The sequence below is a fragment of the Miniopterus natalensis genome, chromosome 17 (assembly GCF_054644295.1).
Source record: "Miniopterus natalensis isolate mMinNat1 chromosome 17, mMinNat1.hap1, whole genome shotgun sequence".
Classification (NCBI taxonomy): Eukaryota; Metazoa; Chordata; class Mammalia; order Chiroptera; family Miniopteridae; genus Miniopterus; species Miniopterus natalensis.
In genome coordinates, this window is record NC_142097.1 from 16,633,464 (window position 1) to 16,648,855 (window position 15,392).

Consider the following 15,392-nt stretch of genomic DNA (forward strand, 5'->3'; position numbering starts at 1 on the left):
TTGGTCAGTAGGATGCATACAGGATCAAAGTTTTTCTGATTTCTATTAAAATGCAGTGAAATAGTTTTTTCCTCAGCCACCTCCATAGAATAGGCTTTTTTTCCTATTTATGTTTCTTAGATTACCAGTATCCAGCCTAGGCTTCTGGCCACTTTGTGTTTGCAAAACATTTAGACATATTTCTGCCACAGAACAAGTTACTTCTGATCAAGGTTCTGACTTATGTCTCAGAGGGCCTCAGAAAGAGATCCAAGTCCAGGCCATAGCACATGCGTTTACTGAGATCTCTTCCTTTCACTTACTGTTGTTTCCATATCTTAGGCCAGGAACTCTGCAACTAGAGAAAGTTCAGCACCACCAATTTCTCTTCTAGGTTCTAGCAAGAGAAGAAGAAAGGAGGAAACCACAGGGAAAAACGTTAAGAAGACACAGCATGAGTTAGATCACAATGGTCTCGTTCCCTTACCAGTCAAAGTCTGCTTCACGTGTAACAGGTATTTTTCCTCCATACTAAGGGGCTCTTCCTCATATTCAGCAAATGATGTTTTTACTCTCTTCTATCACCTCTTTCAAACCATGTATGTTAAATGTAGATAATCCATATTTTGATGATATGAGAGCAGAGAGACTGAGTAACTAATTGATCAGAGCCTTGAATATCTTAACAATAAATTCCCTGAAGAATCACAGTACTTGGCAGCCCTGGCCAGGTAGCTTAGTTGGTTAGAACATTATCTCGATACACCAAAGTTTGCAGATTTGATCCCCAGTCAGGGCACACACAAGAAACAACCAATGAATGCATAAATAAGTGAAACAATAAATTGATGTTTCTCTCTTTCTCTCTATCTCTCTTTCTTTCTCTAAAAAAAAGAATCACAGTATCAAAGTGCTGTAAACTTTGTTTATAGAGGCTAGAACAAGAGGAGTTAGACTTAAACTGAAGCATGAGATATTTAGACTAGCTATCAGGAAGAATTCTGGCTAGCGGAGACACAAGTCCCTGGAAACAACAGTTTTTAAATCACTAAAGATGAGTTTAAAAGTAGTACAGCCCAGCCAGGCATGGCTCAGCAGTTAAGCATCGACCTAGGATCCAGGAGGTCATAGTTTGATTTCTGATAAGGGCACATGCCCAGGTTACGGGGTTGATCCCCAGTTGGGGGTGTGCAGGAGGCAGCCGATCAGTGACTGTCTCTCACCATTGATATTTTTCTCTCTCTCTCTCTCACTCTTACTTCCTTTCTCTGAAATCAATGGCGGGGGGGGGGGGGGGGGGTGGTGTGTGTGTGTGTCTGTGTGTCTGTGTGTGTCTGTGTGTCTGTGTGTGTGTGTGTGTGTGTGTGTGTGTGTGTGTGTGTGTTACAGTTATCCATGGTAGCTACTATGCATCACACTGATGACTTCCAAAAGCTTCTAGGTTGCCCCAGTTGTAGCTTCCCTGGGACACTGGTTTTCTTCAAATAGGATCACCTCAGTGACAGGAACCAACTGCTTCAGTTACTGAGGATGGACTTGTTTAGATGTGTTAGAAAGACAGGATAACAGGAGAAAAAAATATGAAAAAAAGTGTTCCATAGCAAAAGCTATAGGGGACTGGACAGTAGAGTGGCAGAACTCTGAGCCAGGCCCAGACCATGGCTCCAGTGCATCTTGAGAATCCAAGGAATACCGTAGTTACAAATCAAAATTGACATTTGCTTAAGCCCCCTCCCTTTCCTTATGCATACATGAATACATTACAAAATCATTTTCCCAGCACAACTCTCTCTGAGTTCTTCGTGCAGAAGAAAAATGTCTTGCTGTAGCAGAAGATTTTAGAAAGTTGCAAGTAATTTTTTTTTTAATGAAGTAGTTGCACTTTTTTTAAGGAGTAAAAAGCTCAGAGTAGAGTTGGCTGTCTTCCCCTAGTGGGTACTAAGCATTGATCATTCATGCTCTGACAGCCACTTTAGTTATACTCCAAGTAAACATTTACTTCCTGACAAGACACAGCCTTCTTAGAAGAGAATAATGGAGAGCCGGGTGGTAGCCCCAACTTCATCCAGCTTTCTAATCATGAATGTAACTGAATCATTGGGGAGGGAGGTGGTTCCACAGTGCACAGTCATTTTGAATTCTCCCATCTTGCCACAGAAATTGCCTATATCTCTTTTTTACAGGAGTTGTCGTGTGGCCCCTCTCATCCAGTGTGACTATTGCCCCCTCCTGTTCCACATGGACTGCCTCGAGCCACCACTCACTGCCATGCCCCTGGGCAGATGGATGTGTCCAAATCACATCGAACATGTGGTGGTAAGTACAGCAATCTCTCTTCAGTCCTCTACGAGCACAGCTAGAGCGCGGACTGATTCAGTAGAAAACATAGTAAGTTCAGCTTTGTACCAAAATTCGCTATAATCTCTCAAATGCTGGTTTCTGCAGACCATCCTACTCAGTTCCGATTATTTTGACATGCCTCAGCTGTGCATTTTGCCTTTTTTCACAATGCCTTGTTCTAGCTGCACAGGCAGGCTTAACCCACTAGCACTTCGTTGTTCATGAATAATTTCTTCCACAGTGAATCAAGCAGTTGATGTGTTATCCCTAAAACAGGGTATGTTAGATCCAACCTTATGGAAGTAAGTGCTGTCACAGTAGTTGCTTCCATCTTTTCCTGCCTCTTGTTTTTAGAAGGAACCAAGAATATCCTAAAATTAGCTAACTGCCCAGTAACTTCAGAGAACTGGCATGATATAATGGTATTCCAGACAGCCAACCATTTATTGAACACCTGATCTGTCCTGCACACCAAATGAGGCTCTTTCCCTTCTCTTTTATTCTTTACAATCACTTTGTCATAACACTTATAGGTGTTGAGTAAGTTGTTGAATGACTGGTGTAAAGGTATTATTTCTCAGGAGTCTTGGGTACATTTTCCAGACTTCTTCTGGGGCTTGAACAGAACCATAGTTTGCTTTCTCCAAAGGAGGTTTAAGACATTTCCTTATAGGCACTTGGAATAGTCACAAGATTGAATAGGAGAGGGCTTCAGGAGGAGCAGCTCCCTCATAAAAACAGCCTTTCCAAATTAAAAAGTGTTATTGTATAAGACATCACCTATCAGATGGCGATGACCATGGAATGACTGTTGGCCCTCAGCATGGCAGTGTGCTCCCCACTTTCCACTGAGGATCCTCAGTTACAGACTTGTGCACATGGAAGAAAATAGTTGCTTTGTCCTCTTCATTGCACTATCGCTGCTCAGAAAGGTTCACCTGGGAGGAAGCCTCTCTCTCAGGCTTGTGCGAGTACTCATTTTCCTCCTGCTGAACCAGAGACAGGGCAACCATGAGAACTTTACCCAAATATGAATATTGAAGAGCAGCTTTCCAGCAGATGAGAAATTATTAACTGGGTAGTTTTTTATTAGCCACTTAAGGGTTTTTCCTCTTTTACTAATTAGGAAACTGCCACACATTTTTTCTTTTGAATTAAAGTGTAGGGGACCAGTTGTAGTGGAGGAAATGTGGCATAGTTTCTATATGCTGCTGCACAGACTTCTTTCTTTCCTCCCTTTGGCCTCTTAGAGCAGTCCAAGGATTTCTGCCTCCTATAGAACAAGACTGTAATATCCAGATGGGTTTGCTAGTGCTCCCTGGTACCATGGAGGAGGAATCAATTAGGGTATACAGTATTCTGGTACTGATCCCAGCTGTGAGCCAAACTCCTGTATAGGAAACAGTCCTTCCTGTAGGAGTCTTGCTAGGAATGGAATCTGGGTCTCTCAAGGACCAAGGCGTGCATTTCCTCAGAAACCTGTACTCTTACAGTACACTGACAAAGGGTGGTCTGAGCTAGACAGAAGACTGTCAGAAGCTGAATTTGGAAGGTCACTTCTTAGTTAACTCCCTGTTTCCTGCCCCCCTTGAGCTGCTCTAAGGAATAGGAACATACCAGTTTTCCCTTGTTGGACTAGGCAGAGCTCAGGGAGAAAGTCTCAGGCATGTTCCCAGCCCTCTGACAGGAGTGTTAACAATGCCAACCCTTGACAGACAATCCTATTTGGCCCATTTAACCTAGAGAATAGTTATTTGGGAAAGGGATGTCTTTTGAGGTTCACCAAAAGAGTGTTTCTGCTTTGATCCTAGCTGAACCAAAAGAATATGACACTGAGTAATCGGTGCCAGGTGTTTGACCGTTTCCAGGACACCATTTCGCAGCATGTCGTCAAAGTGGACTTCCTGAACCGAATTCACAAGAAGCACCCTCCTAACCGCCGTGTGCTCCAGTCAGTCAAAAGAAGAAGCTTGAAGGTGAGTCACAAGCTGGTTCAGGCAGGATGGTGGTTTCTGATTGCCTTTATGGGATAGACAGAGCATCATGGTCCCACTTTTACTGATGGGGAGACTGAAGCCCCTGAGACTTGTCTGTGGTGTCTCAGCAAGTAATGAGTGTGGCTCTACATTTTTTTTTTTTTTTTTAAATATATCTTTATTGATTTCAGAGAGAGGAAGGGAGAGGGAGAGAGAAAGATAGAAATGTCAATGATGAGAGAGTCATTGATCGGCTGCAGCCCGCAACCCGGGCATGTGCCCTGTCCGAAAATCGAACCCTGATCGCCTGGATCCTACGTCGACGCTTAACCACTGAGCCACGCCCGGCCGGGCTGGCTCTACATTTTAATACTTGAGGAGGGTGGTCAGGATTATGAATCCCCAACCCCATAGTAGGCCTTCAAACTACAAGTCTCTAGTTCTCCTGAGAATAAACACTCTTTAGCCCCTCCCACCAAATTTAGATGTGCTCTGCTGTTACTGCCCCTTGCCTGGCACTCATGCCATCTGTTCCTTTTAGATGACCCCTTTCTTAGAGCTGTCGTGAGATGAAGATGGGGGTGACTAAACAGAGGGCCATGTGTAAAGTGAGGAGCTATCCCAACTGGGAAACTTAAGAGGAAAATGTCTAAAGAAAAGTTAAACCTCTTTTTCCAGGCTGCTGTTAATATATTACCAATACATTTTATGTACTTAACAATTGCTAAAATGTATCCACAGAGATTGACAGAGAAATTTTCTTCCTTAAAGAGCATTTGGTAGTGTTGAGGCTGTTTCTCATAAACCATTCAGTTCCCTCATTCATTTAACCTAGAGAGCTCAACACTATATACCTATATATAAACTGATTTTTCTCATTTGAAATAATCCCACAGACTGTCCTGTGTGCCAATAGAAACCAGCAGTTCTCAAATATGGCCACTTGGTGGCAGCCATACTTTAAAATCACACCGCTCCCACCCTGACTGGTTGGCTCAGTTGGTTGGAGGGTTGTCCAGTGCACCAAAAGGTTTCAGGTTTGATTCCAGGCAGGCCACATACCTAGGTTGTGGATTCTATCCCCGGTTGGGGCATGTACTGGAGGCAGCTGACTGATGTTTCTCTCTCATATCAGTGTTTCTCTCTCTCCCCCTGTCCCTCTCTTCCTCCTTCCCCCCCCTTTCCTCTCTCTAAATCAGTAAAAACATATCCTCAAGTGAGGATTTTAAAATATAATAATAATAAAATAAGGACAGGGAACTATTTTCAGCTCTTCTTCCCTTATCCTCCCTAAGGGCCTGGTCACCAAATCTCTCGGTTCTCCAAATATTTTCCAAATCTACCAGGTGCTTTTACATCTCTGCCTTATGTGCTGCTCCCCTACCCTATTTCCCCTTGGTCTGTCTGGAAGTTCCTTCTTAATTTCTAAGTTTTAGCTCAAATACTACCTTCCTTTAAAATCTCCTCTAATCCCAAGCGCCTATCCCCCAGGTAGAAATAAGCACTCTTCTCCGTAGTTTTTTTTATAGCTACTTAGACATGCTTTTATTCTAGGAACCATTACATTGCATTATAATGTTTCTGTGGTTATCTTCCCTACTAGACTGTGAGCTCCTTGAGGGCAAGGCTTAAGTTTTGTTCATCTCTGGATCTCTAGGACTTGGCACAGTACCCCGACTCAGGAGATGTTCAATAAATGTTGGTTGAATGTATGAATGATTCTTTGCTTGTGTGGCTCTTTGATTCTTACATAGTGTGATTCAGAGTGTGTCTTCGGTCTGTGCAACAAAGAGGTCTTCAGTTGTTTTGAGTCATGAATGAATGATGGAAGAAAACTGACATTGATTGAGCACTTGCTTATCTGGATCCAGGCCTCATGCTGAGCATTTCTACTGTGACTGTGACCTTGTTTAACTTTTTTTATCTCTCAGATACAGTTTACTAACCTCCCAAACTTGATCCTAAGCAACAAGAGCCTAGGGTACACTCTGGAGCCCTGTTTGATGTCAGTCTTCCATTTTTTAGACCAAAGCAGAAGGCAGCATGCAATGGTTTCTGTCTTCATCAGGCTTTAGACCTTAATGAGGAAAAGTGGGGGGCATGCATGCTTTTTCCATATTGTGCCTTTTCAAGCTAGTGTCCATATGTGTCAAGCAAAGAGATGGTAGCACAGAGCAGCTGCAGCCCGTCAAGCCACCTTGTCCTCAGTGAACCTCAGAGTGGATGGATGATGGTCTCTTGGACATCAGCACCAAGGACAGAAGATCATGGTCAGAGCAGGATCAACTGGCCATGTTGGCTCTATCTCCCTCTCCTTCTTCCTCCTATCTGTCCTAAACAGGTTCCCGATGCTATAAAATCTCAGTACCAGTTTCCACCCCCACTCATTGCACCCGCGGCCATTCGGGATGGGGAGCTGATCTGCAATGGGATCCCTGAGGAATCACAGATGCACCTTTTGAACTCTGAGCACTTAGCCACCCAGGCAGAGCAGCAAGAGGTGAGTGAAGGCAGGGCTGGGATTCCAGATCTAATCCTCCATCTCGCTGCAGCTGTTATTGGAAGTAGCCTCAGTATCATTCCCATCCCCATCTTCTACAACCCCACCCACCCCCACCCTCACCCCCCACAAGTTGAATATTTCAGGGAGAACCTCTGGCTCAGATCTTGAGGCAAGTAAGAGAACTACAGAGTCAACTGGTCTGCTTCTCTCCATCGGTCTCCCAGTGCACTGTGAGATGGGCAAAACTGTCTTGTAGAAAGAGCTCAGTAGACCCATAGAGAGGCTAGGTGATAGTGCTGGACACACAGCCAATGCTTAGGGTACTTGCTGAATATTGGTCACAAGGTGAGCCTTAGGGGCAGAACCAGAACAGGAATCCCAAGCTCTGCTGACCAGGGTGTTGTCTGCTGAGTGTACCAACAAGTCTTGCTTGGGAATGGAAGTGGAATCCTATCAGGAGTCAAGCACACCCTTTCTGGGCATTCGCAATGGGACCTCGGAAACAGTGTTTATCAGCTCTGCTGTAGCCCTGGCCGCTGTGGCAGGAAGGACCAGCGCCTCCCAGGCCTCTTACCCTCCTCTCCTCTCCTCTCCTTCCATTACAGTGGCTCTGTAGTGTTGTTGCGCTCCAGTGCAGCATATTGAAACATTTATCTGCTAAGCAGATGCCTTCGCATTGGGACTCTGAACAGACAGAGAAGGCTGATATTAAGCCTGTTATTGTGACTGACAGCTCAATCACCACCTCCCTGCAAACAGCTGACAAGGCACCTACTACACCTTCCCACTATCCCTTGTCCTGCCCCTCAGGGATTAGCACCCAGAATTCCCTGAGCAGCTCTCCAACCCACCAACCCCCAGCCCTAGAGGACATCAGCTGCAGTTCTTGTGCGGAAAAATCCAAGAAAACCCCCTGTGGGACTGCCAACGGGCCAGTGAACACAGAGGTGAAAGCCAATGGCCCACACCTCTACAGCAGCCCCACTGATTCCACGGACTCCCGGCGACTTCCAGGCGCCAACACCCCCCTACCAGGCCTCTCACACCGGCAAGGCTGGCCCCGGCCCCTCACGCCACCAGCGGCAGGGGGGCTTCAGAACCACACCGTCGGCATCATTGTGAAGACAGAGAATGCCACTGGCCCCAGCTCTTGCCCCCAGAGGAGTTTGGTTCCTGTCCCAAGCCTGCCCCCTTCCATTCCCAGCTCTTGTGCCAGCATCGAGAACACCAGCACTTTGCAAAGAAAGACTGTCCAATCACAGATAGGACCTCCGTTGACAGATTCAAGGCCACTGGGCTCACCCCCAAATGCCACCCGGGTGCTCACTCCCCCCCAAGCAGCAGGAGACAGTATCTTGGCCACAGGAGCCAACCAACGATTCTGCTCACCAGCGCCATCTTCAGGTGAGTGCTGTTCAGCCTTCAGGTAATTTGGAATAATTTTGTTCTTCCTGACAAGACTTAAGCTTCAAAAAACAAACACTTGTATCTTTGAATATTTCAGAGGGCTTTGATCTCCGTATTATTTGTGCTCTCCCCATTTCTGTGATAGAAGATAAAGCACATCTTAACTTGTCTTCATCTATTCAGTGGGACTGCTTAGGCTCTGAAAGCTTAAGTGATTTCTTTAAGGTAATCTAACAAGTCAGTGACAGGATTGGAACTATAGCCTGGGTCTCCTGATTTCACCTTCCCACACCTTCCAGGCCTAGTCTTCTGCCTGTTTTTGTTCCATTACCCTAGAGCAGGGGTGGGTAATGCTTGGCCCACGGGCTGTATACAGCCCTTGAAATCATTTGGGCTAGCCCTACCAAGGCAACCGCAGATGGGACTTGACATTCAATAAATGTAGGAGCTTTTTTCATAGCTTTTTTTAAGTTGATAATTTTGTATGACCCTATGAGTGATATTATAAATATCCGAATGGCCCTTGGCAGAAAAAGTTTCCCCACCCCTGCCCTAGAGGAAGGCAGCATGTGCTCTGGAATCACTGTGGTCAGCCTAAGACTCTAGGTGATGGCCTTAGTGTTTCATGGTCCACACCTGATCCAGATTCTCAGAGCCAGGTCATTTGAAGGAACTTCCATGTCAGGGAAAACAGGGGCTAGAAAGCAACATTGCCTTCAGAAGAGCTGCAAAGGGGCATGCCCACAGAGGTAGTTCTGGCCCAAGAGCTTGCCCTCAGGCCACATGCCAAAAGGCAGTCCCTAACGTCCATACTTGGCCTAGTGTGGACCTGCTTTCTCAGCTATCTCCGGTCAGCACTCAGGACCTTGAGATTGCTGACCCCAGCATCTAAACCAGGTTTCAGATGCTACTGAAACCCTCTGTGGTCTCGCCTGTCTAAACTGAAGCTGGCCTCTCTAGTCAGCTGGGAGTCTTGGTAACAAGGTGACTGTGACTTCTCTGCATGGGGCCCCCTAATCCCACGATGGCCCCTCTTCTCAGGCTTTTTCCCTGGCTCTTTATCTCAACACCAGCCTGGATAGGCTTTGCACCCTGAGTCAAACTTCAGTAGGCAGGAGTTTTAGGGGCAGGCACCACTTACTTGAATGAGTAGAGGCAACAGGGAGGTAGTCATGGCCCAGAGAATGAAGCTACCCTACCACATTCCCCAGACCAGTAGATTTCACTGGTTCTCAGTTCTCTGGAGCCTTCTGCATGCCCGGGTGCATTGTCGTTCCATCTGCCCTTCCTCACCACACGTTTTTAGCTCTAGGAGTTCCAGAGCCTATGGGGTGAGAATCAAGAAGGGAACATCACCTTGGGTCCGAAATCCAGACCTGTCTCGGCAGTGGGGGATTGGACCGGTGGGTTTCCCTCAGGCAACGTAAGTAACAGTCTTCCTGCTCCGTCCCCAGATGGCAAGGTCAGCCCCGGCACGTTATCCATAGGAAGCGCTTTAACCGTACCCTCTTTCCCAGCCAACTCTACTGCCATGGTGGACCTCACCAACTCACTTCGAGCATTTATGGATGTCAATGGAGGTGAGTGAGTGAGCTGCTGCTCTGCCACCAGCTGCTGTGGTGAAGGTGCTGTCCCTACACAACATTCAGTTCATTTCAAAAAGGGACAGAAGGGATGCCTGATCTCAGAGGGCTAGGGAGGGGAGTGGTAGAAGAAAGCAAGCCCCTTCTCCTATCTCTGCCTTATGCATATACACATAATCAAAGAAGCAGAGAGAACAAAGCCAAGCTGACCAGTGAGAAGAGAATCACCATAGGCAGATCACCTGGACTTGCAGAATAAAATCAGGAGGAATCTCGCTCCCAAAAATCAAGGAGAACCAGGGCAGATCTCGATCTCTGTAAATAGAGGGTGGGTAGAAATCCAAGACCCAATATAAGACATCCAGGCCCTTCCCCATACACAGGCAAGTGATTTATCTTGCTCTACCTTTCTAGGACCACTTTACCTAAAATCCAGCTACCCAATTGCAGGAGGCATCTGCATAGGCTGCACTGGGGCTATCTCTCACTGCAAATGGCTAGTGAGATGCCCAGCCCCAGATTCTTGTACTATTTGAAAAAAAGCTCTTGGCTGGATTTTAGACATGCTAAACTATGTGCTCTGTGACCCTAGCCTATTTCTCATCCATTTCCTCCTCAGCTGCTTTTTTAATCTTTCTCTTTGGTTAATAGAAATCGAGATAAATATGCTGGACGAGAAGCTGATCAAGTTTCTGGCCTTGCAGAGAATACATCAGCTTTTCCCCTCCCGGGTCCAAACTTCACCGGGCAGTGTCGGGGCACATCCACTGGCTTCTGGAGGGCACCACGCAGAAGGTGCGCATGCACACCTGCCACCACACCATGCCATCAGATCTCTCTGTATGAATGGCCGTCTCCCCTCCATGGAGATCTCAGCTTTCATTGTGTGCCTTTAATGGGCCTAATAAAGCACCATGATTTCTTTTCTCAGAAAACAAACAACATGGCACCCACAGCTTTCCACTCAGATGCCAGGAAGTCCTCTGTAACTTTCTTTCATATATGTCCACTTTGAGACACAGCAGCTTTGAGTGCCTTTGGGTATACGTAGGGTTTTTTGCTCAATTGCTTTCAAATATTCAAGTTAGAAGGGTTTCCCAAAAGACAAGAAACAGGATAACAGTTGGGTTAGCCTCCTGAAAGTTCTTCCCAAGAGGTTAACTCTGCTTAGGATATCCTTTTGCGCATTAGCTGTTAAGGGTGTGGTCCCCAGACCAGCAGCAGCATCACCTGAGAACTTGTTAGAAATGCAGAGCTTGGGGCCCCACCTTAGACCTACAGAATCATAATCTGCATTTTAACAAGAGCTGTAGACAATTCATATGCACCTTAAAGTTTGGGAAACACTGGTCTATGCCCCCCTATAGTACCAGCTAGTATTTCCCTGACAAGAGCTTAAAATACTATCATCCTTAAATTCTGTCACCATCATCAAAGCTCTGGACCTTCCTACCCCATGTGGGAAATGCTGTGGGTGGGAGAGAGAGCCTCACACTGAAGCAGCACAGTGTCAGATGTAAGTTTGGAAAGATTACTCATCCAGTGGGATTATATTCTTTCAGCCATGAGCCAAAAGGTCCAGGTTCTGTTAATGTTTGAGCCATAGGTTCTGTTGGTTTGGGTTTGAGTGCCAGGTTCTGTTTCTGAATGACCCTATTCCTGTGTTTGTCTTGTAGTGCAAAGAAAGGAGGTACAGGCCCGAGCTGTGTTCTATCCTCTCTTAGGGTTGGGAGGAGCTGTGAACATGTGCTATCGAACCCTCTACATCGGGACAGGTGAGCCAACTGGGAGGCACTGAGTTTGTTCAGCCCTAAACACTAACACTCTTACCCTCAGTGGATAGAAAGGGGCAAGGGAAGCCCTCTCCAGGGCTGACTGGTTTAACTGAGTGGATGTCCTGACCAAAGGTACTAAGAAAGGAGACTATCAGCTGCCTGTCTTCCATGTCTCAGGCGCCCCCTTTTTTTTTTTTTTAATCCTCACCTGAGGATATTTTTTCCATTGCTCTTCAGAGAGAGTGTAAGGGAGGGAGGGGTTTGGGGGGGAGATGTGAGAGAGACACATCGATTGGCTGCCTCCCACACAGCCTGAGGGGCTTGGGGTGGAGCCTGCAACCAAGGTACGTGCCCATGGCCAGAATCAAACCGAGGATCCTTCAGTCCACAGGGCAACAATCTAACCACTGAGCAAAACAGGCCAGGGCCCTGTTTCAGGCCCTTTTGCTTTGTGCCCAGTGTGGCATCAGGAGAGGTGAAAGCTCTGACTGCTGCTCAGTGAAGCATATAAAATACTGCAAGGAAATACTAAGGAAAGAGCAAATGCTTTGTCCCTGGAGGTCTTTGAAGAAGTTATGGAGCTCACATATACCCGAGCTTTAGTTAGCTCTCTATCTTGTACAGAAGAACAGACATTAGTCCTCAGCCTAGACATTTCCCTTTCTTACAGGTGCTATGATTTATAGGTCCTGCGCCTCATGCTGTGCTCTCATGGAAATAGCCCATCCTCTTTAGTAACTCACTGCCCATCTGGGCAGCAGGCACATGTTCTAAAGCAGAGTAGCTGGCAGATGCAACTGTTCTTTAGCAGGAGGTTGGAAAAGATATCAGCTTTAGTTTAAAAATACAAAGAGGGGGCCTGGGTCTCCTAGTGCCTGCCCAAAAGCTAACTCACTCCCACCCTTTTCTCTATTCCTGCCACCTTGCAGGAGCTGACATGGACGTGTGCCTTACAAACTATGGTCACTGTAACTATGTGTCTGGGAAACACGCCTGCATATTCTATGATGAGGTGAGGGGTGTTGATGGACTCGGAGGGAGCTCTCATAACCTGGGGCCTCTCCCAAGCACTGGGTTTGTTCAGTACCCTGGGAGAGAGGAAGGGAGTTGGGTGTCCTCTCCTTTTCTTCCCTCCTTGTCATCCAGGGAGGAGAAGAGTCTTGGTGTGAAAAGGGCATTCTACCATGGCCACCTGCTCCCCAGGAGCTGGCTACCATATCTCCTGAGATTGATCACAGGCTCAGTTGGAGCGGGGTGGGGCAGGGGAAGCTAAGCATGGAAAGGGAACAGCATAAAAGGAAGCCAAGCCCTCTTAGTGCAACCTGTGAGTTTCATCATCTCATGTGCCAGTAATTTCAACAAGATCCAGTGCTGAGGAGGCAGAATAAAGCAGTTGCGGGGGGGGGGGGGGGGGGGCTATAGTCTAAGAAGGAAGGCTTCCTTGAGGGGGGTGATTCTTTTTGTCTTTTTTTTATTTTTATTTTGAGAGTACATTTATTAAAGCTGGGGACAGTGAAACAAGGAAGGGCTTAGGATAGAAGAAGCAACAGGAGTGCTGAGCAACAGGGCTGCTTCAGCGCTCTGCAAAGTCTGAGAAAGGGGAGCCTTGGAGACAGGTTCAAGAGGTTAGCCCAGGACAAGCTGCTGCTGCCCATTGCTCCCCTGGTTGCAAGTCATGTGGGGTCCCTTAGAGTTCAGGAGATGCACACCTGTAGGGGAAGGGAAAGGTGTGAGCATGCTTCTGGGAGGAAGAGCACGCAGGAGGTGAGTTTTGAGCCCCAATCAAAAGGTACAGGGAAGAGGGGCATGATTGGGGAAGAAGAGAGCTCCCCAGGTAGAGCAGCACAGCCTTCTCCATATGTCCTCTCTCCCCTTAGCCCCAGGCCCCACGCAGCAGACCACACATCTTATCTTCCCTCCTCCTCCTCAGAATACCAAACATTATGAGCTGTTAAACTACAGTGAGCACGGGACAACGGTGGACAATGTGCTGTATTCATGTGACTTCTCTGAGAAGACCCCGCCAACCCCCCCAAGCAGTATTGTTGCCAAAGTGCAGAGTGTCATCAGTAAGTTGGAACAGAGGCCTGTGGCCACAAAGCCTGCCATTTTTGGACACATTTCCTAAGGCCCTAGTCAGGGTGTCTCTGGCTTCCTGCCAGTGATGTGCTGCTGTCTCTTGCCTTCCTGGTCCTGTTGGCCAGATTCTTACTCCTAGACCCAGGGAGGGCCACGAAGAACCAAGTGCTTGTGCACCCACTTATGAGTACATACCTATTTGGGAACTTCAGACTTTACCAGTCCTTTCTGAGCATATCTCACCCCAGTCATGCAGCACTTAACATGGGGAAGTGCAGGGGCCCATCTGGCAAACAGCCCAGGTGGTTGGACTGCTCACTGTTCTTCTCCAGTGACCATTCCCTTTTTCCCCAGGGCGCCGCCGGCACCAGAAACAGGATGAAGAGCCAAGTGAGGAGGCAGCCATGATGAGTTCCCAGGCCCAGGGGCCACAGCGGAGACCCTGCAACTGCAAAGCCAGCAGCTCGAGCTTGATTGGGGGCAGCGGGGCCGGCTGGGAAGGCACGGCCTTACTGCACCATGGCAGCTACATCAAGCTGGGGTGTCTGCAGTTTGTCTTCAGCATCACTGAGTTTGCGACCAAACAGCCCAAAGGCGATGCCAGCCTGCTGCAAGATGGGGTCTTGGCCGAGAAGCTCTCTCTCAAGCCCCACCAGGGCCCTGTGCTGCGCTCCAACTCCGTTCCCTAGGACTGGTGGCTGCCCCATCACCCGCCTGTCCACCCAACCCAAGACTCCTGCAATGCAAAAATGTACACAAACCAAGCCCGGGTTTTTTCTATACTCTACCAGAAACCCTTCAACTACAATCTTTGCATGACATGAAGAAAACCTTTTGACTGTTTTTTAAAAATCCTTTTTCTTTTCTCAAGTTCTAGGGGGCATTTGCACATATATTTGTACTCAACATTTCATGGGAAAGCGGCAGACCCGAGCTGAGGAACAGCGTGGGCAGGGAGGGGAAGGCCAATGGACACTTCCTCCAATACAAAACCGTTCCCCACCCACCTGCTCCCTCCCCCTCGCCCGCCGTTGTAAAATAATCAGAAACTTGTTCTATTTTGTGGCAGTGACAATAGTTTTATATTAAAAAGAAAAAATACAGTTTTCATACAGCAAAATCTATACAATATCATTGTTTTATTTAATATAAAGATCGCTACCCACCCTCCTTCCATGGTTCCCACCCTCCAAGTTATTTTCCCTTTCTGCAGCGGTTGCACTACAGGTAGCTACTGTGTATTATGGACAAATAAGAAATGAATCCTTTTTCTGTTGTCCATCTATTTTATTTCAAATAAGGAAAAGTGTATTTGGATTTTGTGTAAATACATCTAGTGATGACATTTTTTCAATGTTTTTAAAAACTGTGTACAGTACTACATGTGGTAGAGCGTTTTCTTCAAATTGTCTATTGTAGCAAAAATGTTTTTGTCGTAAACCTGTTTTGTCTCCTTTTTTTGTTCTCTTGCCACTCCTCTCCCGTCCTCCCACCCCTGGCTCCCTCCTCTTCTCCCACCCCACAACTAGTACCAATGTACATAGTAATTGTAATGTTTTAGACTTTACAGAAACTTTCCTGTATTCTGTATATAAAAAAACAAAAATACTTCAAATTATGTTTTCTGCCTGTCTGTCCTACCTGTCATCACCCTTGGAAGTAACCTTCCCTGAGATCTTGGTCCCACAGTCTCATTGAACAAGTCGCATTCCCCAAGGGAAATCCGGAGAGGGGAGGTGTTGGAGGAAAG

At 46.9% G+C, this 15,392-nt stretch overlaps 1 protein-coding gene across 2 annotated transcripts in view; it reads left to right on the forward strand.

The window, feature by feature from the left end:
- PHF12 (PHD finger protein 12) overlaps positions 1 to 15,257 on the forward strand; it is a 39,263-nt gene extending 24,006 nt beyond the window's left edge. For both annotated transcript variants that reach the window (XM_016201948.2, XM_087826006.1), the window contains 11 exons: positions 374 to 494; positions 2,163 to 2,295; positions 4,131 to 4,295; positions 6,637 to 6,795; positions 7,404 to 8,202; positions 9,660 to 9,785; positions 10,440 to 10,583; positions 11,465 to 11,563; positions 12,493 to 12,575; positions 13,494 to 13,632; positions 13,997 to 15,257. In XM_016201948.2, the coding sequence (XP_016057434.1) occupies positions 374 to 494; positions 2,163 to 2,295; positions 4,131 to 4,295; positions 6,637 to 6,795; positions 7,404 to 8,202; positions 9,660 to 9,785; positions 10,440 to 10,583; positions 11,465 to 11,563; positions 12,493 to 12,575; positions 13,494 to 13,632; positions 13,997 to 14,331 (2,303 nt within the window). In that variant the 3' untranslated portion in view covers positions 14,332 to 15,257. The remainder of the gene's footprint in view (positions 1 to 373; positions 495 to 2,162; positions 2,296 to 4,130; positions 4,296 to 6,636; positions 6,796 to 7,403; positions 8,203 to 9,659; positions 9,786 to 10,439; positions 10,584 to 11,464; positions 11,564 to 12,492; positions 12,576 to 13,493; positions 13,633 to 13,996) is intronic.
- The last annotated feature ends 135 nt before the right edge of the window (positions 15,258 to 15,392 follow it).